Below are 27048 nucleotides of genomic sequence, written 5' to 3'. Positions count from 1 at the left end.
GGATGCTGGCAGGGATGCAGGCAGGGATGCTGGAATCCCTGGGATGCTGGACACCCCTCAATGCTGCCTCCTCTGCTAAATCCCTGCGGACACCCCCAAACCCGCTGCCCCCCCCCCCCATGCTCTGTGGGTCAGGGATAAGGGACAGGAACACAGAGGAGGGGCTGCAGCAGGGAACGGCCCCAGCTCTGGGGCTGGGGGGGGGTCTCCCCGGGCGGTTTTGGGGTGCTGGGGTGCACGCACCCCACGCACACAGCCCGGCACCCCCCTGCAAGGCACCGGGGTCAGTCCCCGGGTGACCAGGCCAGCCCGGACCCCCTCCCCACCCTAGGGTGCAGAAGCTTTTCCTTGTGACCCCCCCCTCACCCCCCCAGCTCTGAGCGGCTCAGCCTTCTCCTCCCCACCCAGCAGCTGGACCCAACCCATGGGGGTCCCTGGAGGGTCTCATGGGGGTTCGGGCTCTGCCGGGGCGGGGGGGGGGGGAGCACCCCACCCGTGCCCAGCCAAGGCAGGGACAGTGGCCAGGCCTGGCCTGGGAGATATGCCAGCCTGTGTGTGTCCCCCCCCAGCCCCCCCCCCCCAGCTGCCGAAGCAGAGATGCCAGCAGAGGGGACGGCTCCTTGTGGCACCGTCCATCGCTGGCACCCAGCCCCTGCCCCAAAATAGCCGCGGGCGTGCGCGGAGCTGGGGGTGGGGGGGCTGGGGGGGTGGCGAAAGGGACCTGGCACCGGGGTACCCCCCCATCCCCACCCCAATGTGCGCTGCGCCCCAAGACCCTCCGGTCCTGGGGAGGGGGCTGGATGGGGGTGTCGTCCCCCCCCCCGAGTGAGGGGGGTCGGGCTGGAGGGGGGGGGGCGCAGAGGAGGGCTCCCGAAAGGTCAGGGAGGCAGCGTGCAGCCCCGGTCGGGTTACCGGCCTGCCCCCCCCCAAAAAAAACCACCCCCCCCCCCGGCCCGCCCCAGGGAACAGCCTGACCCGCGGGGCTGGGCGTCGTGCCGGGGCCGGGTGGGGGGGGGACACGGAGGGGGAAGACACACGGGGGATGGGGGGGGGGGGAATGCGGGGGACATGGGGCAGCCCCGGGGGGGGGGGATGCTGGTGACACGCAGCCCCGCGGGGGCAAGATGCTCCGTGCCCCCCCCCCCCTCCCCGCAGGACCACCCCACGGGGCGCGGCCGGACACGCGTGGCCGGTGCGACCGGCGCTGGGGAGACGGCGGCCAACCAGACAATTAAAGGGGCCGGGAGCGCGGCGCTCCGCTCCGCCGCCTTTGTCCCTCCTCCCGCCCGGCGGCGGCGGCGGCGGCGGCGGCACCGGCCCCGGTCCCGGTCCCGGTCCCGGCCCCGAGCCCGGAGCCCCGGCGGCCCCATGCACCGATCCCCGCCGCCGAGCCGCCGCGGAGCTCCGCACCATGCCCGAGCCGCCGGTAACAGCGCAGGACGGCGACCGGCCCCGGCGGGTCCCGGTTGGAGAGGAAAGAACGGAACCGGCGGCTCCCACCGGCGTCCTGGGTAAGGCGGCACCGGGCGGGAGCGATCCCCGCCGCCGGGGGGGTCGGGTCGGGGCTGCGGGCGGCGGCTGCTGGGGGGGGGGGGAAGGTGGGGGGGGGGCAGCTCCCTGCGGCTCGATGCGGATGTCGGCGGGATGCGGCTCCCCGGGGACGGGGTGGGGGGGGCCGTGCCCCCGGGGGGGGGAGAGCACGCACATACACACACACCCCCCCCCGAGGGCTCCGTGCACCCCCCAGGGTAGCTCCGTGCCCTCCTTGCCCCCCCCCGGGGGTCCCATCCCTGCAGCCCCAGGGGGGTCCGTGGTCCTCCAGGGGATCGGGGCTGTGCCTGCCCCCCCCCGGGACTGGTCCGTGCTTCCCCCCCCCAGGATGGGGTCCACGCACAGGTCTGTGTCCTGGAGGATGTAGCGGTGACCTCCCCAGCACCGGGTCCACGCACCCCCCCCGTGTCACCTCCGGGCCATGCAGCCCCCAGGAAAGGTCCGTTTGCCCCCCCCAGGACAGGCCCATGCCCCCCCCCCCCAGACCGGCTGCCTGCCCCCCCAGGACAGAGCTGGGCAGCGGGTGCAGGACAGAAGCTTTGTGTTGGGGTCCCCAAACTGGGGTTGGGGTCCCCCCACTGTGGCCCCGGGGGCAGGTGACGTCCCCGTGGCCGTGGCCATGGCCGGGTTGGGGTCCCCAGGACGAGGCAGCGCAGGCAGGGCCTGCTGCCCGCCGTGCGGCCGAGCAGGACTCCTGCCTGCGGGAGGGTGACCCACTTTGTGTCCCCCCGGGACGCGGCCGCCCGTGGCAGGCGGCATCGCCGCTCCCCCCGAATGCCTCCTTCCCCGGCGGTCGCGGGCTCCGCTCGGTGGCGGGGCAGTGGCGTGCCTGTCCCCGGCACGCTGCAGCTCCCGTGACCTTATCCCAGAGAGCCAAGGTGAGCGGCACGGCCTCGGCGTGCCGGGGGGGAGCGGGTGGCCGCGGGGACGAGCGGGGAAGGGGGGGACGTAAGGGCTCGGGCGTGGGCTGGGATGCTGCGGGGTTCCATCCCGGCGCTCCACCGGCGGACCCCTCGTGCAGGTTTGGTGATGGCACCGGGTGCCGGGAGGGGGCTGGGGGCCGCTCTCGCTGGCAGCGGGGCGAGAAGGACCCTGTGGCCGGAGCGGGGTGAAGGCAGGATCCGGCCCCCCCCCCGTGCCCAGCCAAGGTTGGGGGGGCAGGAGCGGCATTGGGGACCCCTCTGCGGCTCAGCCACGTCTTTTCCCGTGACCTTGGGTAGGAAAAATCCTCCTGCACCCGGAGCCGAGGCCTCGGGGCGGGTGCCCACCCAGCATTGCCCCGCTTTGCACGCTGGCGCACACGCGTGTGCAGGCTTCGCCGGCTGCGTCCGCCGCTGCCCGGCCGTGCCCGCCGGCTGGGCCCCCGCCGTGCCCCCACCCCGCTGCCCGTGCTGCCGGCTGGGTTACACCGCTCCCGGCAGGGTGTAAATAATTCAGGGTGGGTGAGCTCACCCCGCCGGCGTCGGCGAGCTGCCCGGGGAGCGCGGCCGAGTCACCGCCGCCAGCACCGTGCACCCGCCCCGGCGCCCCGGCAGCACTGGGCCCGAGATGCGGGACGTGCCTTGGGGTGCAGGATGGGTCCCGCTTCGGGGGCGGCTGGCTGGCAGCCTGGCGCCGTCCCCGGCTTTCGCCCACGGTGCCAGGACAGGGCGGCCTTTCAGAGCCCGGCGCCACGGCCCCTTGGTGACGGCGGCTCAGGCGATGAGTTTGTCGGGTCTCAGCCCGGCTGGTGGCGGGGCTCTGCTCCGCTCCCCCAGCCCAGGAGGGTCTGGGGGTGCCCGGAGCCGGGGTGCATCCCCTGGGATGAGCTGCCGGAGCAGGTTTGGCGTTTCCTGTTTTTCGGGGCTGGCAGGTCTGGTTGTGAGGTGTGAGCAGTGTTTCCGGAGCCCCGGGACCTTCCCAGCCCTGGGGCAGCCGGAGAGGCCATGACGTCCCCTGGGCATCGGTCCACCCACCCCATCCTGGCTCTGCCGCCCTGGCTTAGGAGGGGAAACTGAGGCAGGGAGGTGGCTGGGTGCGCTGCCGGTGTGGGGCAGGGAGAAGTGGGGTCCCGTGGGGGGACCCACTCCAGCACCATCAGGGAGCCTCATCCTGCCCTCCCTGCCAGCTCCAGGCAGCATTTTGGGATGCACCTTGTCCCCATCCACCCCGGGAGGCACGATGGGGACGCTGGGCACGGGGGACAGCGTGTCCCCGCGGCCTGAGCACCCTGCAGCAGGACAGGGGCCGTGTCCCTGCACCGGCTCCCACCGGGGGGTGATGAGGGGACCCCGGGGACCGTCCCCATCCCGCCTCGCCACGGCAGTACGGGGCCTCCCCGGGTTTCCATGGAGACCGGCTGCTTTTTCGCTCTCCCCATTTTTCCTGCGGTTTCCCATCTCCCGGAGCCGCGGCCCTGCTGGATCCCGGCCCCGCCGAGGGGCTGCGGGCAGAGGTGAGGGGTTTGGGGGGGGGGCTGCAGGGGGGCACCCCAGGGCATCCTGCGGCAGCCAGCACCCCAGGGATGCCAGGACACGCTGCCGGCTCCTCCCCGGCAGCTGTTGGGGCCTTTTGGGGCACCCTGAGCTGCCGGAGGAGAAACGTGAGCCAGGGCCAACGTCACCTCGAGCGGGGCCGTGACCTGCTGCCATGGCCACTGCTGGGGACAGCCACCGCCGGGGACATGCCGGGGTTCCCCGCACCCATCCCATGCGCCGGCAGCTGAGTCGGCGGTGCTTCGGGGTCCAGTTCCCAGGGCTGGGGGGGGGGGGGGTGTTCCACGGGGTCCCACGGCTGCTCACCCCCTCCCTCCCTCCCTCTCCTCGGCAGATAAGCTCTTCGGGAAGCGGCTGCTCCAGGCTGGGCGCTACATCATGTCCCACAAGGCCTGGATGAAGACGGTGCCCACGGAGAACTGCGATGTGCTCATGACTTTCCCGGGTAGGGAGATGCCCAGGGTACCCGGGGTGGGGGCCAGGGCTGACGGCGCCGGTGTGGAGCACCGGGATGGCGGCACGGAGCTGCGGCGGGGATGGGGGATGTGGGGAGGGATGGGGACCGAGATGGGCTGTGCTGGGAGACGTGGACCGTGCTGACCGGTGCCGTCCAGACACCACCGACGACCACACGCTGCTCTGGCTCCTGAACCACATCCGCCTCGGCATCCCCGAGCTCATCGTCCAGGTCCGGCACCACAAGCATACCCGTGTCTACGCCTTCTTCGTCACCGCCACCTATGAGAGGTAGGGTCCCGGCTGCATCCCCAGTCCCCGTCGTGTCCCCAGCTGTGTCCCCAGCTGTGTCCCCTCTCCCTGCAGTTTGCTGCGCGGGGCCGATGAGATCGGGCTGCGAAAGCCGGTGAAAGCCGAATTCGGCGGAGGCATGCGGAGTTTCTCCTGCGAGGAGGATTACATCTACGAGAACATTGAGAATGAGCTTTACTTCTTCACCTCTCAGGTGGGATGCGGGGGGACGAGGGACATGGGGCGGGGATGCGGGGATGTGGGCATGCAGGGCAGGGACACGGGGCAGGGAATGCATGTCCTCTCCCCCTCCCCAGGAGAAGAAGGGGATCAGGGAGCCCCAGCTCAGCTGGGGATCAATCCAGCCATCCCCCAAACTGGGGACAAGGCAGATCTGAGGAGGGGACAGGACAGTGGCAGGGGCTGGGGACGCAGGTGTGGCAGGAGAGGGGCCGGGGACCGGGCAGTGGGACCATTGCCCGGGGCTCAACCCCACTGCGGTGCCGCAGGAACGGCAAAACATCATCAGGTACTGGCTGGAGAACCTGCGTGCCAAGCAGGGCGAGTCGCTGCACAACATCCACTTCCTCGAGGGGCAGCCCATCAGTGAGTACGGCACGGCACGGCGCGGCACGGCACGGCACGGCACCGCCACCCCCGCTGCCCCATCCTGTGCCCATGCCGTGCCACGGTGGCTCTGGGGGACATAAGCCCGGCGAGGGTCCCCTGTCACCGTGGGTCCCCATCCCCGGGGCCGTGTGCCGGGCAGGGTGGTGGGTGCGTGGTGGCTGTGCCGTGCTGTGGCCGGGCAGTGCCGCGGATGGGCACAGAGCCCCGACGTGCCACGGTCACCCCAAATCCATCCTCCCCATTGTCCCTGCCCCAAACCCCGCCACACCAGGGCCGTTTGGGGACACCCGTGGGGGGGGCCGGGGCAGGCTGGCAGCGTCCCCGCAGCCCGTCCCTCACCCCGTGCCCCGCGGTGCAGTCCCGGAGCTGGCAGCCCGCGGCGTCATCCAGCAGGTCTTCCCGCTGCACGAGCAGAGGATCCTCAAGCGGCTCATGAAGACGTGGGTGCAGGCGGTTTGCGAGGCCCAGCCGCTCGGTAAGGTGTTGAGGGGGTGGCATTGGGGGGGGGGGGTCTGGGAGGTCCCAGCCCCGCTCACGCCGCCCTCGGCCCCCGCAGATGAGATCTGCGACTACTTTGGGGTGAAAATCGCCATGTACTTCGCCTGGCTGGGCTTCTACACCTCGGCCATGGTGTACCCTGCCGTCTTCGGCTCCATCCTCTACACCTTCACCGAGAGCGACCAGGTGAGAGGGCTGGGGAAATGGGGTAAATCCCTGCATTTGGGGGCCATGGCGGGGGGGTTGTCCATCCCTTTTTGCTCCAGGCTTTCCCTGTGATGCTTTAATACTGCAATTGCTGAGCTGGGAGGCACCCAAGCCCACCGTGTTGGGGCTGGAGCAGCACCGTGCGGCTCCCCAGGGCTGCGGGGGGGGGGGTGTCAGGGACAGGAGGGGACCGACCCCGGTGCAGTTGGTGCCATCCGTCCTGCAGACCAGCCAGGACATCTGCTGCGTGGTCTTCGCCATCTTCAACGTCATCTGGGCCACCCTCTTCCTCGAGGAGTGGAAACGCCGCGGGGCCGAGTTCGCCTACAAGTGGGGGACGCTGGACACCCCGGCCGAGTCCATCGAGGAGCCCCGGCCCCAGTTCAGGGTAAGCCCTGGCAGGGTGGGTTCCCATGCCTGGGGGGGGTCCCTGGGGCTGGGGTCCAGCTGAGCCCCTCCCTGACCCTGACGAGCCACCCGTGGGGGTCTGTGCTGGGTCCCACCAGTGCTGGGGTCACGGAGGGATCCCGTGGGGAGGGTCACACGCTGCCATGTCCCACCCCCCCACCCCACCCCCCCCCGTTAGGGCATTAAGAGAATCAGCCCCGTGACCAGCGCGGAGGAGTTTTACTACCCACCATGGAAGCGCTTGCTCTTCCAGTGCCTGGTCAGCCTCCCCGTCTGCCTCGCCTGCCTCTCCCTCGTCTTCCTCCTCATGCTGGGCTGCTTCCAGCTCCAGGTGGGTCCTCATCCTGCCCGCGCCGGGCTGCCAGCCCCCTCCGTGCTGACCCTGACCCCGTCCCCGTCCCCGTCCCCGTCCCCACAGGAGTTTGTGCTGAGCATCCAGGAGCTGCCCCGGATCATCCGTTTCCTCCCCAAAATCGTCCTGGCCATCATCGTCACCGCCTGCGACGAGGTTTACAAGAAGATTGCGTATTGGCTGAATGACATGGGTGCGTGGGGGTGGCACCCGGGGGTGCGCCCGGCAGGGCTGGGTGCTGGGACCCCCCGAGCCCCGTCCTGAATCCCCTTCCTCTGCTTTGCAGAAAACTACCGCCTGCAGAGTGCCTACGAGAAACACCTCATCATCAAAATCGTCCTGGTGAGAAGGGGCCGGGTGGCCCCAGGAGGGGACAGAGGGGACCGGGGGGGTCCCGGCGGCCACCCCGCGCTCACCCCCCTCTCTCCCGCAGTTTCAGTTTGTAAATTCATACCTGAGTCTTTTCTACATCGGTTTCTACCTCAAAGACATGGAGCGGCTGAAGGAGGTAAGGGGCCGTGCCCGGGGGCGGCGGGGCCAGCCTGAGCCCCCCCCTGGCATCGCCCGGACAGACAGATGGATGTCCTCCACCCAATCCTGCCACCGTCCCCCCCCGCGCCTTCCCGGGGGGCCGGTGTCCCCGCATGCCCCCGCCACGGTCCCTGGCTGCTGTGCTCCCGGCCGGAGGCTGCGCCGGGTCCCCAGCTCCTGCTCCTGCTCACGGTCTCTCTCTGTCTGTCTGTCTGTCTGTTCTTCTGTCCCTTCCACAGCTCCTGCTCATCTTCTCTCTCTCCCAAAGCCTCGTGCGTCAGCTCAAAGACGCTCTCCTTCCCTCCATCCTCCTCCACCTCCACCTCTCTCTCATCTTCTTTAAGGGCCTCCTGGGCTTTTGCTGGAGACTGGGAGTATCCAAAGTAGGAGCAGGGAGGGGGGGGGGGGGCCGGGCATCTCCCCGCACCCCACCCCTTGCACCCCACCCCGGGACCCCCGCTGCCCCCGGGAGGGACACGGGTGTCCCCAGCCCCGGCTCTGCTCCAGCTGGCGCTGGCACATGCGACTCCAGTGCCGCTGAGGTCCCATCCCATCACTTGTCGCCAATGTGGGGGGGGGGGGTCACAGGAGGCGGGGGGGGGGGGAAAACAGGCTTGGGTGTCCTGCTCCACCAGCACGGCCACGGGGAGGAGCAGGGACCCCGCGGGGGGCAGGCGATGGGGATGCAGGGACACACAACACCCCCCCTGCCCCAGGTGCTGTGCCCCCCTCCCCGGGTGACAGCGTGCGCCCCGTGTCCCCGCGCAGATGCTGGCCACGCTGCTCATCACCCGCCAGTTCCTGCAGAACGTCAGGGAGGTGTCGCAGCCCCACTTGTACCGCCGGCTGCGCCGGGGGGACCTCAACCTCTGCAGCCTCCGCCAGCTCGCCCACGCCGTCCTCCATCTGCTCGCCCCCCACCGCCACCCCCCCAGCCCCCCCCGAGGGGTCACGGGGGGAGAAGAAGTGTCTGAATGGGGGTTGCGGGGTGCCGGAGGAAGAGGAGGAGGAGGAAGAGCGGCGCGAGTCGGATTCGGAGGAGGAGAGCGCCCTGGATTGCGGGTTGAAGCTGAAGAAGGTGAGCTTCATCGAGAAGGCAGAGCGGCGCGGCGGGGAGCCCGGGGGCCCCGAGGACGAGAGCTTTCTTGAGGAGGGCAGCCCCACCATGGTGGAGAAGGGCATGGACCCCGCGTCCGTCTTCGAGCTGTGCGAGGATGAGGAGGAGGCCGAAGGTCCCCCCGGTAGCCCGGTCAAGGCGGCGGAGCCGGCGGTGGTCCCACGGGCCGGCCGGAGGAGGCGGGCGGCTGAGAATCGGGAGGAGGAGGATGGTGAGGAGGAAGGGCGGAGGCGCAACCGGGCGTCGTGGATTGACCCGCCGGAGGAGGACTACTCCACGCAGCTGACGCAGGCGGAGGTGGAAAGCTGCATGAAGAAGTACGAGGTGAGCGGCCCCAGGAGGGCACGGCCCCGGTGGGGTGCAGTGTAGCCCCCACCAGCCCCATTGCAACATGTTCTTCCTCCTCCTCTTCCTCCCCAGGACACCTTCCAGGACTACCAGGAGATGTTCATCCAGTTCGGCTACGTGGTGCTCTTCTCCTCCGCCTTTCCCCTGGCTGCCATGTGCGCCCTGGTGAACAACATCATCGAGATCCGGAGCGACGCCTTCAAGCTGTGCACGGGGCTCCAGCGTCCCTTCGGCCAGCGGGTCGAGAGCATCGGGCAGTGGCAGGTGGGTTGGGGGTGGCGGGGGGGCACGGTGGGGCACGCGGCTGGCCAGGGGACTCATCCCCGGCACCTTCGCTCTTGCAGAAGGTGATGGAGGCCATGGGCGTCCTGGCCATCGTGGTCAACTGCTACCTGATCGCCCAGTGCGGGCAGCTCCAGCGCCTCTTCCCCTGGCTCAGCCCCGAGGGAGCCATCATCTCCGTGGTGGTGCTGGAGGTACGGCGCTTGCGCCCGGCGCTTGCACCCGCTGCCCGCTCCGTGGTTATTTGTTATTGTAGGGTCTCCCGGTACGTGACGAGGCATTGCCTTGGCTCAGACAGCCAAGGGGTCCCGCAGACCTTCCCCTCCAGGGATGGGGTCCCAGCCCTAAACCCTCCCCTGCAACCCCAGGCACCTCCCTGCAGGTAGTGGGGTGCTGCCAGGCACTGCAATGGGGCCCAGAATCCCCCAGGCTGTTATTGTAGGGTCTCTCTGGCCCCCCATCCCTTGCAGGGTGCATTTTGGGAGGGGACAGCGGTGCCCACGGGGCTGGAGTGGGGATGCTCAGCCAGACCCACGTTCCCCCCGCAGCACTTCGCCCTGTTCCTGAAGTACATCATCCAAGTGGCCATCCCCGACATCCCTGCCTGGGTGGCCGAGGAGATGGCCAAGCTGGAGTACCAGCGCCGCGAGGCCTTTAAGGTAGGTGATGCCGGGGCGGGACCCTCCTTGGGGCTGAGCATGGAGCTGGGACCCCCCATCCCTGGGGCGGGTGGGCTTCCCAGGGTGTCCCCAGGGCTGACGTGTTCCCCCTTGACAGAAGCACGAGCGGCAGGCGCAGCACCACTTCCAGCAGCAGCAGCGGCGCAAGCGGGAGGAGGAGGAGAGGCAGCGGCACGCCGAGTACCAGGCCCGCAAGGAACGTGAGTCCAGCCGTGACGAGGCCAAGCCCGAGGCCGCCGGGCAGGACCCGGCCCACGAGAAGAGCCAGAGCAAAGGGAAGGGCTCCGGGGGCACCTCGCACGGCTCCGACAAGCCCAAGCGACCCAGCTCCCTCTTGGCCACTAACAACGTGATGAAGCTGAAGCAGATCATCCCTTTGCAGGGCAAATTCCTCTCCGGGGGGACCGGGGCTGGCAGCACGGCCACTGCCAGGTCCCCCCAGTCCCCCACCGGCAGTGAGAACAAGCTCCCCGGCTTCCTCAGCTTCAAGTTCCTGAAATCTCCCGAGACTAAGCGGGACGCGGGGACTGAGAAGGTCCAGTCGCCCACCAAGCCATTCAATCCCGGCAAGCTCTTCAACTTCGGCAAGTCCGAAGGGGCCGGGGGCAACGGCACCGCAGCCACCGCCTCCCCCCAGCCCCGGCCCGGCCCCTCGGCGGACACGGGCGAGCGGCTGGTCCCCAGCAAGTCCCATCTCAATGGGGTGCCGGAGGAGGGGGGCCGAGAGGAGCCGGAGAGCCGGGCGGAGGAGGAGAGCGGGGGCTATAAACTCTAACCGGACCTTTTGGGGGAGCGGGAGCAAGCGGGGCTGCCCGCTCCCCTCTTCAGGCAGCCGTGGACATCGTCACCCCTCTCGCCTCCCCTCGCCGTCCCTTGCTGCAGGGAGCACAGGGCTGGGCTGAGCCCACCGGGTGCCAGCGCTGGCCCCTCGCTCTGCACCGTCCCCCCTCTGCCGCATCCCCTCGTGTCCCTCCAGACCCTCCGCTGGGACCCGCTGCCGCCCTGGCCCCGGCTCCGGCGGGGATCCGGCCGCATCCCGCACCAAGGACACCTGAGCAAAGCGCCATCGGTCTGGCCGCAGCTTCGGACGGAGCATCCCGACAGGTTTCCCTCCTGTGCTCCTCCGCACGCTCATGGGTGGGAGATGCCCCGGTCTGGCTCCGCGCCGTGAGCCCGGGGTCCCGGCCGCCAGCCCCGCACCCACCACCCTGAGGAGTCGGCACAGGGAGATGCCGCGGTCCAGCCTGAGGAGACACGGGAGCTTGGTGCTGCCAGATCCACCAGGACCAGCCCGCCAGGCTCAGCACCACGTCTCTGATCGTGGAGGGACGAGACTGCGGCGCTCGCAGGAGCAGTGGCGAGAGGAGCCCGATTCACCCGTGCCTACAGCCCCCGCCATCATACAGCCATCGCCCAGGGTCCCGCCGGCACCGGGGCCGTGCCCTGCTCCGTCCCGCTCCCGGCAGCCTCTGCGTGGATTCCTTCCCAGCACCGGGACATTTTCCTGCCCAAAGCCTGGACAGCCGGGAGGGAGGGGGGTGAGCGGCCAGCTCCAGCCACCTGGATTCCCATGCATGGGCAGCATTTCTTGCACTAAAACTGAAACAAAACCCAACGCAAGCGACTCTCTCCCCTTCTTCGTCTGACGGCTCGAGGCAGCGGAGGCGAGAGCTGGCACCGGTGCCGTGGTTGGCAGAGCCCGGCCAGCAGCCCCAGCGACTGCAACGCGAGCCAGGACAGTCCCTTCCCCTCTCCACTTTCTTATTTCGTGGAATTATTTTGCAATAAGACACTCGCAGACGGAGATCGTGCCGGAGCCCGGGAGAAGGAGCGGGGCTGGGTGGGGGGGGAAACACAAGGTCTCCGCAAGGGCAGGGTGGGGGGGTGGGAGCAGCTTCGCTTCTGCCGGGGCGAAGGTTTTGCCATCGCTGGGTCTAGTCTTAGTGCTTTAACAGCTGCCGTCCTCGCTCTGGCTGTGCAGGGAGGGGGCTGCAACACAGCTGCTCCTCGCTTTTCAGTGGCTCTGCTCGGTGCTGCTTCGCTTTAGGGGCCAGGACAGGGTGGTGGTACCCCAACACGGTGCCCACAGGTGACCTGGCTGGGGACATCCAGCCCTGCCAGCTCCCTCCTGTCCCTCACCACCAGCTCTGCTCTCTGCCCACCAGCCACCAACCATTTCCAAAGCAAGCAGGGGAGAGGCGGGGGGCTGCCGGGAGCCGGGGGGACGCCCGGGCGGCCGCCCCATCACTGTGCCTGGTCCAGGCCCGGGCGGTCACGCGGGGTCTGCGCACCCCTCTCTCCCCAAGGCCTGGGCTGTAGAAAACGTCAGGTTGTATTTTTCCCCCCCTGTCTCTTTCCACACATCACGTAATATTTTTTTTTTTGGTCTTCGAATCAAGCCATTTTATACAGCAATAAGGGCAGGAGAGGGCAAAGGCTTTATCTGCTGCTCCGCTCACCTGTGCTGCCAGCGCAGGAGCCGAGGTGCTGCCGACGGTCCAGCGCAGGAAGGGAGATGCTCTCTGGGGCCAAGGGCACCGTCCCCACCACCGGGGACAAGATCCCCGCAGCAACCGGGGACAGCCCTGAGCTTTGCTGTCCCTGGGACCGCACGGGCCAGGGCTGGCTCCCTGCAGACAGCCGTGGAGGTCGGGCAGAGCCCTCTCCCCGGGGCTCACAGGGCCGGTGGTCCCCCCTCGCCCTCCCACACCAGCCATGACCTCTCCTGGGTGCGAGGATCAGAGGATGAGAGAGATTTCTGGGGCGAGGGCAGGGAAAAGGGAGCACTGTGCTCTGTGGTGCTGGGAAACTGGGGCACAGGGGCCCTCAGAAACCCAGCGAGGCCAGCACGGCCATGCACTGGAGCAGGAGCAGCTGCACGTTAAGTGATGGCAGGAAAAAAGACCCCAGCCCGGCTGGGGGTACCAGGTAACCCAAAACACCCACCCCTGCTGCACAGCTGCCTGGCCCTCAGGGCTCTACAGAGCCCAGAGCTCACCCCACACCTGGCTGCTCTGCCTGCCCTGCCTGCACGCATCCCAAAATCAGGCAGGGCCGCAGGCAGAGGCACAGAGCGCCCTCCCTTTCTCCGTTTCATTTAGTTTCTCTGCTTGGGTTTGGCTGGTCAGGGCCAGCTCTCATCTCTGCCACTCCTGAACACACGCTGGTCTTAAAGGGAGTTTCTTTTATCCCATTTCCCTCCTGAGAGTAACAGTCCTGGTACCATCTATTCCTGCACCGCTTGCCGGAGGAAAGGGCAGGGTCCCGCTGCTGCCAGGACCCCGCAAGTCCAGGGCATTTTTAAACATTTCTCTATACAAAGTATTTCTACAAGCGGCCGCCTGTCTGGTATCTCACTCTTCCAGGCAGTTACTGTACAAAGGAGGGAAGAGTTAGGTTGTTTTAGGCTTTTGTTTTTTTTCCTTGCTGTGTTTTATTTCTTTGGAAATTAAAAGAAATGAAGGGGGTTATTTATTTCTTTTTAATTTATTTTGTCATATTTTTGTAAAACCTGCAGAAATGCAATAAAAATATATTTCAACAAGCCTGAAGCATGGGCTAAATTATTGCCCGCAGCAGCTTACATGGCACATCTGCTCAGGGGATAAGTCTCGGGTCTCCTGTCCCTGGGGAAGGTGGAAGGGGACGTTAGGGATGCTGTCACCCTTCACAGTCCTCCAACACAGGGCAAAGCTCTGAGAAAGCGACACAAGGACAAGCCCCACCGGCACGGTTTGATGCAAAGCGCCCTCCGGCAGCCACGCCGCAGCTCTCGCACGTATTGTCAGGTAGAGGAAGAATGAAGAAAGTTATAATCCTCTAAATTCTGCAAATTTATTATACACAGTATCAAACATGGAATAGTTTAAAAATAAATGCAAAAAAAATCCAATGGCCATGACATTCGACTAACAGCGTATTTACAGTCACTCCACGAGGGCAGCCCTTCTGCCAACATGCAGCTTTCAGGAAAAACCACCTTCTCCCAGCCCCACAAGACAATATTTTTGCAAAAGAGGAAAATTCAAGTTGCAAAGACAGGTTGGAAGTAACACAGACTCAAAAGCTGGACGTTGCATTGCAAAAACCAGCCTGGTACTGCATGTGCTGAATGAACCAGAAGAGTTAAAAGCAGTTGTGAACGACGGAAAGCTCTGAGCTGCTCTCAGACACCCAGCTGTGATGTGCAACTGGCCAAGGACGGGGTGGTTTAACTAAAAATACCCAATAAAGCTTGTTAATGGCACACTGTGCGCTGATTAATAAGAAATGAATGCATTTGGAAATCAGCACAACTGTAGCACAGACAACGCAGTGACTCAGCTCTGACCATCCATTCAGATTTCGTGCTATTTCTTACAGTAAGTGATTAGTCATCCCATGGCCCTGCATCCCCGAGAGCCATCGTTAAGGAACAAACCAGACAGCTAGTCCTGCTCTCCACCAGCTTACTCCCCTGCCTCGATGCTCCCCAGCCCCTCACCCCTTTTCACGCTCACACACATGCTGCTTCTATCAAAGCAGGGGAGAGTATTTGACCTGTTAAGACTGTCCAATATCGTGTGTCTCAAAAAAAATTAAAGCACTGTGTGTTTTTAACACCAACATCCCAGGGACTGCAGCACTGTGATTCACTGAAGAGCGAACAGGGACAAGTCGTCCTGGGGATGTTTATGGATGGAGCTGGTAGCAATGAGGCAAAGTGAAACACTACTGCTAGCCGCTAGCCAAATAAAGTTTGCTTCAGTCACAAAGGCAAGGAAATTAAAAACAGAGTTATAGCACAAAGAGCACAAATTACCGTCCTCGTTGTGCACAAGGCAGCTGTAAGGCAGCATCACTTTCCTACAGGGCTGGTGAGCCAAGGAGCGGGGCCGTCTCTCGCCTCCGAGTGCTGCCGAGGAGTTGGTTAGGGGAAGGAGCACCAGAGCGGGTGAAGACTGGTGGAAACCCTCGTCTGCAACCGCAGTGTGCGCAGCAGCAAACGCTGGCCCCCAGGTGTGCCCACTCACCCTATGCCACCCAACCGATTCAGCCAGCCACCTCCCATACGAAAAAAATCCTGATCTGAAAGAGGGTTAAGTTTTAACGGTGCTGCCCTTCGACCTCACCAACTGAATACTTACTTTCAGGTTTGCATCAGCAAAACTTGGAACTCTACCACAAAGGTTAAAGCCACCCAGACTCCTCAAAAAACATTAAGACCACCAATAAGATGGTTTTTTTTTAAATTCCTAGAACAACCCAATTCTAAAATCACACACGTAGGGAGCCTTAGTTCTTCATATTTGGGGACACGCTAGGGAATTTTTGCCTTTAAAAACAGACTCTCAGTGTTAAAGAGAATTTGAAAGCTGGTATTTCATTCCCTTGTTTCAGTTACAAAGATGTTCTTGCCTGCAGGCCAGGTTCAGCCTTTTCAACACCTAGAAGATGTTTTTCTCCCAGTAGTTAAAAAAAGATGAGGTTCTAAAAGTCCTGTCTCCTCCCTGACATTAAACTCTCAAGATGACACACATCTTTTATATAAAATATAACTCAGCTGCCAGCGCACACATTTCAGGACAAGCTCTGCAAGCCAATGCTGTGACAGTAAGTCATTTAGTGCAGGCTGGACGCAGCCATCAGACCTGTAAGTAAGCTGTCAGCTGGCATAGCCAGTCCACCTGGATAGCCTGCTGACTCAGCATTTTTGGGTGATTACTAGCAGCAAACATCCCAGATCAGCTGTTAGACAAGATCCTGGGGCTGCACTCTCCGCTGTCAGGGCACAGACGTTGTGAACCAGCAGCAGAGAAACCCAAAAGCGCAGTCAGCACGGCATGAAGGTCAGTCTGTGCTTAACCAAAGCCATGATGCAATACCCCCTTCTGGGCACAGCAGCCAGCACATCCTCTGCACTGCTCCCAAAAATACCCTTAGCTGCTCCCAGGTAAATGCAACCCTCTCTTCTTTAAAGAGAAGGATTTCCCACTCTCTGTTACACATCAAAAAAATATAAGATAAAACATGACACAGAGATCAGCTGGAAACCCTCTGGTCACGGTCAGTGTGTCGCAGAATTCCCCTGCTACCAGGCTGACGTCATTAATCCAGGAAAACAAATTAGTTTTCCTATTATAGATATGCAGGTCTTTTTAAAAATTCTTAAAAACAAAAAATTAAGCTAGTGGTTTACAAACAAGCCAGAAAACGTTAAGTGGTAACATAGCTGATAGCTGCAGTGTTAGAAAAGACTCCTGCTTAGTCTTTGCCCTTAAGACCAGTGTCAAGGAGCTCACCAAAAAATAAAGTTTTGAAGTTATACCTGTTATAACTACCTAGTACAGAGTGAAAATTTTAAGATTAATGTCCAGCATGTTCAAAATTTGCCTCACAGGAAACAGTCCAAACACTGACAACTGAATTGCTGCATAAGGCACGCACTGGAGAGGGAAGGAAACCCATTTTCCAGCCGATCCTACTCCAAAGCCAACTTCACAGCCTTCCCCACACAGAGCTGTCGGTAAAACCCCAAACAACTGCACGCACGTGGAGTTCACTAACAGCTTGGCACATTTACCAGGATGACAGAAAACAGCAGTCGGGTTGAGCGTGTCCTTTGAATTCATCACAACCCAACCTGGCAACCAGCTCCCAACAGTCACTGGGACGTGCATCCCAGACACTCAAACCAGATCACTGCTGCTGCTTCATGTCTTGCCAAGGCTAAGAAAACAAGTCTTTTTTTGTTTTAAATCAGATCTAACACATCTAAATTATTCTAAAAGCCTGTCCTCTTACGGTGAAATGCATCTAAATGCATCCTGTTAGTGAAATACATCTAAAAACTTCTGCCCACCTTCAATACTCCCGTGGTAGAGTTTAGACCCACAACAGCCTCGGTCCAGGCTGAGCTGCAGCGTCAGGCAGATGGGGAGCTGAACGGCTCCCTTCCTCCCCTCCCGGTCTCAATCCCCATCCTGCCACTCGCTGTTCTTGATACCACAATGTGGTTTCAGGGCTTGTCAAAAACTTCTGCACATGCTTGCAGACTCCATAAGCCTTGCTAACAGTCTTCCACAGCTTGCCAGCTTCGTACAAAAACAAACCTTCTAGCCACAGGTTCTGCTGCATTTTGCACTTCCCAGTGTTTATCAATTGGAAGGGACCCCAGGAGGTTGCCTCCAGCCTCCTGCTCAAAGCACGGGTGATACCAAATGCAGAGAAGGTTGCTCAGGGCATCGTTCGTTAGGGTCTTGAAAAACTTCCACAGACAGAAACAGGAAACACCTTGAAAGCTGAACATGCCAACGTTACCTGACTGAACATACTCTGACATAATAAACTGACCCAGCACGCTCCAGGAGTCAACCATTGATGCAAACAAACACAGACTTTGCTGCTCAGACACAGTTACCTGTCCCCTCAGCTGTGAATTCATAGAACATGTTAAAGTCCATTCTTTCTCTCAACATTTTTCCACCTCTTAACTCTTAATGTGAGTAGTTTTTTAAACTATTTCTCCCCTAAAAAAAGAAGTGATCATACAATATCAAGAATTAACCTAAACAAAACTTTAGTTTCCCTGCACATCAGTCACTAGTGTATTTTTATGTTAGAAAAAGGCAGTGCCCAACTTTTTAATATTCTAAACGTACCCAGCACACATCTAATTGCTCACATTGGGCATAAGCTCCAGCGCTGTTTAATACAGGACAGACGCCTGCGAACAGGACAGTCTGCTGGAAGGGGCTGCTCCTAGACGGACTCATCGTCCCTTGATATCAAGAAACAAGTTTCTGCTGCTTTGAATTTTGAGAAAAGATGCACTATTCAACTAAAAAAACAAAATTCTGATCTCTGACAAGTATCTTAAGTTTTCATTAAAAAACCCAAAACTTTAGTATACACTGGTAACAGAAACAATAAAAATACCACTACGCAGACATATAGAAAAACCCCCTGAGGGTCACTAAATCTCAGTCACTTTGTAACAAGAGAGTTGGAAGGAAGTCAGAGGAGCTAGGTATTATACAAACAGTGCAGTCAGCAAAAACCCAGGGTTTGTTTTTTTAAACATTTTTTGTTGTTTTCAATGCACTAAGGCACCAGGAAGTCACAGTTAGGCAAATAACATCTTCCATGCAACATTCAAACCCAATACACTTACCATGTATTAAACAGACGTGAATACAGGATCAAAGTGCAACAGCTCGAGGACAGCACTCTTGAGGCAGTAGCAGCATGGAAAGTGAGTTGGAGAAGGAAGAAGAAAGGGAGCTCTCGCTTCAGATTGGATGGGGTGTAGAAAAGACTCACTGTGGGTATCAGAAATCCATACTGCTTGTACACAGCCACCAATGCAAAAAAAAAACAAAACCCAACCAGTTTGACACTTAAAAGTTACATTGCTTTGAAGACTTGTTTCTCCATCACTTCAGAACTACTTTAAAAGGCAACTGTCTTTTACCTCCTAAAAATATCTGAAATATTTCAAAGGCTCCCATAACCAACAAGATCATTTTTAAAAGACACGGAGGGAACAAAGACGGGGGTTTACAACAGGAAGGAACTGCCAACTCTCTTTAATAGTACATCACTCTGTCTAGCAGAGAAGTCAGCAAAGCTCAAACCTTGCCATATCACTCAAGAATTATACAGCATTTTACAACTTTAAAGCACTGTACAAACATTACTGCAAGGCTGCAGCTCTCAAGCTTTGCTAAACACACAAATTGGTCACACTTTATCACCAGCTGCACATCCATTTCCTCTTTTGGTATCTCACAGCTCTTCAAAGGATTCTTCAGTTTCAGCTTCAGATAATCCCTGCGAAGCTGGATGCTAACACAGCATCTTCAGTCAGCGTCTTGCACTTTGCACAAAAGCACTTTTTGACGGCGTAACTCGGGGAGGAGTCATCTTGCAATCACCAGTAAATCACATGGAAACCCGAGTATATTTTATCTTCACCAACACAGTTGGCATTTTCAAAGACATTCCAGTAATTTGGAGGTTACTGCCACAGCAAAAAGGTAACATTTTTTGAGGCAGATACAAAGTTCTAAACTACTCAGTGTTAAATTCACTCACTGCATCAGAAACTTGGTGCCTAATGTACATTTAAAATTGCAACGTGAGCTGCGCCCTGCTCTTCCTAAGGTTCTGCCTTGCAACATGCTGTCGTCAGCATCAGTTCATCACCCTTCGCGTTCCCTTTGCCCCCAAACCTGCACGTGTGGCATCCCCCAGTTGGACGGGGATGCTGTGGAGAAGGGGACAGCAGAAACCCTCAAAGCTCATGGCCACTGCGGCCACTCAGAACAAGCCTTATCCAGGATCTCTAGAAAAACATTCGTGCGATTTCTTGAATTGGTGTTTAGGATTTGTCAACGAGGAAAAAACACAGCTATAAATGCAACAATTTAAACTAACACAGTGTGAAGTCAGCTTCTTACGTTAAAGCAGACAAGACATCATTACTAAGCTACACCTTTCCTGTCCCCTTCAGGTGACGATGCTCATTTCCTTTTAGTCTCTGAACCTCTGAATCCACCTAGACGACTTACAGGTCTCCATTTTGGCTCTTAATGAAGTCAGCGAAGGGTAACAGGCAACAGGCACTGAACTGTCACAGTCCAAAAGAGATTGGTCTTCATCAGAGACCATGGAAGCTCACATTTTGATCAACTCCAAGTCCTGAACTCCATTCCAGACATGCCGATATCGCAGGAAAATACAACGTACCATTATTCAGAGCTGGCAATTGAGACAGAGAACTAGATCTAGTTGCCGAGGTGCTCCCAGACTTAATCCAGCCAAGCGCTGCCTGCAGGATGCCTACCCAACTCCATTCCATCAGCTGCTGCTTAAATACACTGTTGATCAAATACTCAGAATAGGATAAGAGTATCCTTTTATTCCAACGGAGAAGTTGCACATATCAGTCCGTTCAAGACCAAGAGACGGTTAGAATTTAAGAGCAACAAAAGCAACACACCTTTCACTTGAATCCTCCATGACCACTGGTGCATGAGATAATGTACGCTGCCAAATGACCATGGCCCTTACAGAACAGACCAAAAGAATACAACTGATATATCAAGTTGACAACACATTTGCTAAGATCAACATAACCCTAAATGACACCCATGATTTTTTTAGTGCAGTGCCAGTTTCAAGATATTTGAGAAAAATAGTGAGGCCCCACACTTATGGCTGGACTGGGCACATCCAAAGAAGAGTTAACGACTTGTAATATGTCAACAGGTACATGAATTGGAGAGCCTATATCACTGAAGGTTTCTGTAATAACCCACATCTCCTACCCAGGCTCCCATAGCTAGACCTGGTTGATAAGGTAACAGATTCAACAAAACCTGTGAAAGTGACAGTGTATATTTTTAGAAAGGAGGAACTAAGGTTATACTACACCATTTACTGAATTGTTCCACCACTGCTCCGTAAGTTTTACGGCATAAATAAAAAATGGAGAGAAAAAAAGAAATAAATACGTTGGCTCCTATAAAGTCAGAAGTGGTTTGGGCTGCGTAGTGGAGGGGTGAGAGATGGGGGCAAGGGGCAAACTTTACACACTTTGAGACAAAACAGGAAGCGCCTGCAAAGTAGTAGAGGAGAAAGCCAAGAGTTTAAGTGTCCTCATTCATATCCTGGCTGTCTGTCCGAGCGATTTTCCGTGGCGGCGCCGAATTCTCACCTTCTATTTCCACTTGCTCTTGATCTCTCTTCTTTGCTGCATTCTGTTTGGACAGAGAAAGCCACAGTGAAATTCTCCAAAGCCTTAGATTCTGGTGGGAGCTAGTGTCAGTAGAACAAGTTTTTATTTGTAAAAGTTTTCAGATGCAATGACCTAACTGACACACTGGAAGAAACACTGAAGAGGATTTTACCCAAAGCCGAAAGGTACTCCTTCTAGATTGTTCTTCAAATTTGAGGGTGGGACTAAAATACCATTGATCTCAGCACCTTTTATTTATAGATCTCAAATACTGCACAAACATGAGTAAGATCCTCTTTCCCTCTGCTCTGAGTCAGCCCCTGAACTTACCAAAATCTCCCAAAGCCTTCTGTCACAAATAGTTTCTTTTCAGCTTCAAGGTTTCTTATCTTTTTACCTCTCTCCAGGTTCTTCTCCAGCCTCTGCTCTGCCCATGATTACACTCACTGCTTCGATGTCTCCACTCCTAAGTCACTGCCTTGCTCTAAGTACTCCCAACACAGGTATCCCAGCTTCCTAGTCTCAGACGCTAGCTAGAGCATACTAGTTTGTGTGTTCCTCATATGCGAACTCAGATTTTGTACCCAAGGTACTTACACAGCCTCATTAGTGCATTCACATTCTGCACAAGCTCATCTGTCTTCTCCTAACAGTCCTGGGAGGTAAGAGCAGCTTTAGCCTAGCTGTAAAGCAGATGCTGAGGCACAGGGAGACCAATTTGCCAAGGTCACAAAGGAAAACTGCAGTAAGTAGGAAACGTAACTGCAGACTCCCAAGTTTAGACTAAACATTGAGTTAATGTCCCTTACAATGCAAGGGAAGAAAAAGTTGTTTGTTTTTTGAAAGAAGCATTGTGCAGAGACAGAGCCTCCTTGCACTATCTTTTTGCTGAAGTGCAGTTCGCACTTTCTTTTAATTGATCTTCAATATTTTGACTGTGATTAACATTCAGCTCAATTAGCCCAAGTCAGCAAATCAAGACAAAATAATAGTAAGAAAACATGCCCATACCTTTTTGTCCCACTGCTGATGTAAATAACGCAAAAGTATATTTGTTTTTTCTGTTACTATGACTGCCAAAGAAAAGAGAGAGAAACATACTGAGGTCATTTTAAAGACGACTTTTAAAATGGTGCAGTGATCACCACATTACTTCACATACTAAGCATGGTCTTTTTTTAATGAAAGGACAGTATGCAGGAACACTGATCACTTAATAAGGGTAGAGGAAAAAGCACAAAAAACAGTAACTGGACATATACTGCTCATCACAGCGATGACAGTTCAACGATATCACCTTATCTGAAGTTTAAAATATGGGAGATTATATGTACGCCAGATTTTTAATATTAGAACACAATAAAGTTATTAAAAAAACTCAAACTTTAGCGGGGCAGACTTACTTTGTTCAGATGGATATTCTCTCGTGGGAAGATATACCGATGGTCTTCTATTCTGTAGAAGAATTATAACAGTTACAGAACAAAGACAGCAAAAAGGTGATTTTTAACCCAAGCACAGCTAAATCGGCCAAAAGGCTTTCAGGACATAAGACTACTATTAAAGAATGTATATACAAAGAAAGCACCACAGATGTGGTTTGGCTGTCATGAGGACACATTCCTCACCAAAGGAAGCAGGAAGTTTTCCTTGCCAATCTCAACTCACGAACTATCAGCTGTGATCATACACGTTTTTTAAGAAACAAAATACTCATTTCAAGTTTATTTCACTCTAGCATCCTTTGAGCCAAGCAAGACAACCTTCCCCCAAAGAACCAGGATGTGGCAATACTTACTGATGCTTTACATACAGAATCCGCATGGAATCTGCTGAAGTTGCTTTTGTTATAGACCGGTAATCCTTTCAAAAAATCTGCCTAAAAAGACACAGAATACAAAGAAGTAGGTGAGGAAAGAAAGAGTGATATTCCGTTTGTTGTTTGCTTTGTGCTGATTCTCAAAGGAGTTGCTCAGGTCATTAAAATAAACAACTGCAGGAACTGAAGGATGCTGCCAGGTCCCAGCTAGCGAGATGGCTGTTGGATACTGAAACCCACCCAAAACTGTTTTTATGAAGTAAGCCAATCCCCAGGTTCTGCATTTGGCTTATATCCCCAAAGTTCAGTAATTCAATTAGAAAGATGCTAATTAAGTATCGTTTAGCATATAGGTAATTAAAAAGAGGTATGTTTCCAACTGGGTGAGCTCTGACAGAAGGAAGATTTGCACCACACAAACACCACTGATGTAGCTGACCAGAATTCAAAGTAATTTACCAGCACAAACCACAACATCACATGAGAAATCTGCCACAGCTACCCCGATGTCTGAAGTCCTTGAATACAACACCATATCAAACTAGTTGCTCTTTTGCCTTCCCAGTTAACATTCTTTGTCAAAGACCAAGGCTGGTTCCACAGAGCAACAAAAGCCTACGAGGCCTCAAAAGCCCAATCCTTATCGCATGCTTATCTGCCTGGCCCAACTTTATTTTTCTTTTTGAAGGATCACATCCCTACACACATCAAGGCTACTGGTACCTCAAAAAAAATAACCCCAAGTTTTGCTGGAAGTGGTTAGATCACCACTCACAACAAAACTGTTGATCACACAGGCCAGCAGAGCTATTCGCTAAACAGCCACGAGAACCCTGCAGAGCCCTCTCAGTTTAATTAAGCCATAGCAGCATGAAACAGGAATTTCCTTCTCCAAAGTGAAAAAGGAGGGCAGGAGGAAAACACTATGGGGTCAGGAGAAAACCGAGCTTAAGAGTGTGTTGTAGCCGCTCTACTCACAGCAGAGACAAAGGAAGATGCCCGGCAATGTCTTTAAAGTAAAGAGAAGATGGGTAATAAATGCAAGATGTACCTGTGCAATAAGCAGAAGAGAGAGAGGCCCTGAGACGTCCCTTCTAAATCATCAGACCAGCCACCTGTATCGTAATGATACTTGCTTAAAGATTCAAAGTCTGTTATACTGAACACTAAAGGATTCTACTCCAGGACACACGTCACCTTATAAATAAGCAATTTTAAAAGGACAGTAAAGCAGCAGATGAGAAGTCATTTAATTTCAGTGTTAGAAGCAACACATAAATGGACACTATTGCTACAAAACTGCTAGGCTGGAAGACATTGTTTTCATTTAAATAGAAGCCATTATTTTTATTAACGCTGCATCTTTAATTCAAAACAAAGAGCTATAATTAGCCAAACCAGAAAATATTATTCATACTTTTGTTCTTAAAAAGAACTCTACTGACATTCTAGTTTCCACACTCGACCCTTCCTATATGCCTGGTTTTAGAAATAAACTTGTTAAAATACTGGACTGGGGTTCGAACAGCAAATTGCAAATTTCTCTTGCCCGTCTTAGCCTCCACAGGACCAACACTATTTCCCTGTGCCTTCACTGCCTTTGGTCGCAATTTCTCCAGGACAGAGTCCATCACTCACTCATCTGCATAACGTCTGTATCACGGCTGAGCTCCGGAATTAAGGCAGGATCTTCCGGCTCTGTTATCACAGAAGCACTCGGTTTCGGACCGCGTTGTGCTCTTCCCACGCCTGCCCCAATGGATTTCTCTGTTCATCTGTTCTCACCGACTTCCACAGTCAGCACCGATTAGCGAACTAATTATATTACTCTGTTTAGAAGGATTGAGGATCTTTAAAAATATCCCGTTACATTTCAAAGCATCTTGCCTTCTCATTGCATTAAATTTGCAGGCTTTTTATGACAAAATAACCTGCTCTGCTACACCAGCCTAATGCACAAAGAGACAGACATGTCCTTGATTTCTTTTATTGCAGCAAAAGCCTGACAACTGCTTGGTTTTATTACCACTTGCAAGAATGGAAAATAACTGGTCTTATTTAGGAGCACACAGCTTCAAGTACCTCTTCAATAAGCTACAGCTCACCCCAAGTTCTTCATGCTAGACTATTCCCTACTTTCCAGTCGGGGATTTGGTCTAGCAGAGCCCACGTTTCCCTGGAAAAGGGCTGGACGAGCAGGATCACAGCTCTCACCAGGGATTCTGCAGTCTTTTGATGGACTTTTACAGCAGAGTGAGTTACATCCAGTAAGTTGCAAAAATACTGTTAAAATTATCAGTCAAGATGCAATTTAAATGGTGAACGTGGTTCCCCCCCCCCCCCAATATAAACAGCTGAAGCAGGATATATACCAGGTAAGTGCAGACTCACAAGCAGGAGGGCTACTACACTCAGACAACACCTGGAGACCTCAGCTCTAATAGCCACAAGCATCCCTGGCTCTTGGCCACCGCCTTTCCTTCCTCAGGCCAGCAGTCGCTTGTGTGGACCAGCTCCAGCCCTGCCAGCAGTCCCCACTGCTCAGCCATAACTTAGCTAAAGCAGAACAGGGACACTAAAATGACTGAGCACGCGAGACAGACATTTCTCCAACCTAGGCTTCAATCAGCCCGTTAAGCACTTATCACCAGTTCAACTGAGAAATCTGGTTGTCAGTGACAAAGACCATCCCTCCGATAATGATAATCCTGCCGCATACAGGCACATTTCAGCGCCTATCTGCTGACACGATCTCAGAGATCATTGAAAAGGCCCCCTCAGGGGAATTGCCTGGAGTCATATTCCTGGATATTCAGAATCAGACAATACTCCAAGTGCAATGATCCTTATCTGCTCCAAGGGCACCAGATAAATAAGCCCCAGTAGGTCACTGCCATGTTTACACACCTATCGCACAAGGCACACGGAGTCATACCTCCCGTATAATGTCGCATGAAGAAACATTCCCCCTGCGTGCCTTCTGCCACTCTTTAACCAAAGAAAGCACACCCTAGCCAAGCTAGTGAAGCTGATGAAGCGTCCTGTGTGGAAATGAAAAACCAACACCCAAACTGAGCAGATGCCTCATTTCCTTTGGGGAAAAGCAAACCCAAAAAACCAAAACAAGTGCGATTATGCAATCTCGGAAGACAACACTGGTTCCTTCTATGATTTGGGAAGTAGAGATAAGATGCATCTACTGTTCCTGTGTCAACAAGGGTGCTCAGCTTCCTAGGAAGACGACAGTCCCCATCTAAAAAGCAGAAAGGTGAAAAAAACCATACACACGTGCCCCATTCTCAGCTTTTGAAAGGAACTGCAGTAACAACGCTCAGAAAGACAAGGCCCAGCACACGGATGCTGAAAGCAAGGCTCTGTCCCAGCATGATGCACGCACACATGGACGTGGGTTAGAGGAAAACGACTAGCACAGGCTTGGGAAGGGCTACCTAAGCTCTCGGCCACAGTACGCCTGTACACGGAGACCACAGGGACACCACTGCTTTTCCCATAGTTACTGAACTTGTGGAGGGGCAGAAGGAAAACCCTCTTTCTTCAAAAATTATTACATCACTACAAAGGGAGGGAAGGAGACTGGAAGCCTCTTGGCTATGACAGCTGCCACCGAACGCTCGGGCAGCAGACCAAGTGCCTGTTGCTGCTTAGGGGGCACAGAAAGTATTGAACAACACCCCCAGCCCCCTTAGTGCACATCAGCCCTGGGGACAGGGGAGCACCCCACACCCCAGAGGTGCTCCAATTTCCCCCTTCTGCCCCCCAGCCTTGGGGGCGGAGGAAACACCCTGCACCCTGGTAATGCCCCAGCTGCTCTCAGCCCCCCAGCCCTGAGGGTGGGGAAGACCCCACACCCTGGGGGACCCCCACCTTCCAGCCACGGTGGAGAACAGCCCACACCCTGAAGTACCACAGCCGCCCCCCAAATACTAGAAAGGGGGAACCCCCCCAAGCCTGAGGTGTCCCAGCCCCCCCCCACCCCAAGAGAAGAGGTGCATCCCCACCTTAGGGTGTCCCTACCCTCCTTATCCCCCATCCCTGGGGGTGGGGAGCCCCGCCATCTTGGGGTGCGGGACACCCCCGGCTCGGAGCGTAGCAACCCCCCCCCGCACCCCTCTATCGCTAGGGACGCGCAACACCCCCCCGGCCCGGGGTGCCCCGGTCCCCCGTACCCCCCCCCTCCCCCGTCCCAGAGGGTGGGACACCACCCACCTCGGGGTGCCCAGCCCCGGACCGGGGCTCCCTCAGCCCCGCTGCCCTCCCGCCTCCACCGAGGCCCCGGGAAGGAACACCGGAGGGTGAGGGCCTTGCAGGGCCTGAGGCGGCCGCGGGCCCCCCCCGCACCTTCCCCGGCCTGGGTGGGGCAACGAAACGCGGCCGGCGGGGCTGCAGCGGCGGGGCGCCACGGGCCGCGCTCCCCTCACAGCACCGGGCCGGGGGTGCCGCCATTTCGGGCGGGGGGCGCGAGGCACCTACCATCTTCGCCGCCGCCAGCCGTGAGGAGCCGCCCCTCCCCCGCCGCTCGCCGCGCCTCAACCCACCCACTGCCTCCGCTGCCCGCCCCGCGCGTCTCTATTGGCCCGCGCCTCGCCACCCTCGTCTCTTATTGGGCGCCGCGCCCGTCACTCAGCGCGGCGCTGAGGAGCGTAGGGTTAGGTTGAGGCAGGAA

General features: G+C 57.0%; 2 protein-coding genes across 2 annotated transcripts; one reads left to right on the top strand and one right to left on the bottom strand.

The window, feature by feature from the left end:
* The first annotated feature begins 1189 nt into the window (after positions 1-1189).
* On the top strand, positions 1190-11440 carry ANO8 (anoctamin 8). Its single transcript, XM_052801989.1, is given in 19 exon segments — positions 1190-1511; positions 4360-4470; positions 4640-4772; positions 4848-4986; positions 5282-5378; positions 5761-5877; positions 5959-6086; positions 6334-6495; positions 6694-6846; positions 6934-7060; positions 7154-7209; positions 7301-7375; positions 7638-7781; positions 8167-8330; positions 8332-8839; positions 8936-9127; positions 9208-9339; positions 9694-9804; positions 9923-11440. Coding segments are annotated over 19 exon segments (3327 nt in total). The 5' UTR covers positions 1190-1411; the 3' UTR covers positions 10601-11440.
* Positions 11441-13645: 2205 nt separating this feature from the next.
* On the bottom strand, positions 13646-26932 carry DDA1 (DET1 and DDB1 associated 1). The gene is made up of 5 exons (XM_052801133.1): positions 26856-26932; positions 22344-22424; positions 21949-22000; positions 21557-21618; positions 13646-20567 (listed from the first exon to the last, which is right to left on the bottom strand). The coding sequence occupies exons 1-5, from the start codon at positions 26856-26858 to the stop codon at positions 20457-20459; spliced, it is 309 nt and encodes a 102-aa protein (XP_052657093.1). The 5' UTR covers positions 26859-26932; the 3' UTR covers positions 13646-20456.
* Positions 26933-27048: the final 116 nt, after the last annotated feature.

The sequence above is a fragment of the Harpia harpyja genome, chromosome 11 (genome assembly GCF_026419915.1).
Source record: "Harpia harpyja isolate bHarHar1 chromosome 11, bHarHar1 primary haplotype, whole genome shotgun sequence".
In the NCBI taxonomy this organism is placed as follows: domain Eukaryota; kingdom Metazoa; phylum Chordata; class Aves; order Accipitriformes; family Accipitridae; genus Harpia; species Harpia harpyja.
Note: the sequence above shows the minus strand (reverse complement) of the source record. Positions and strands in the feature narration are given on the sequence as shown.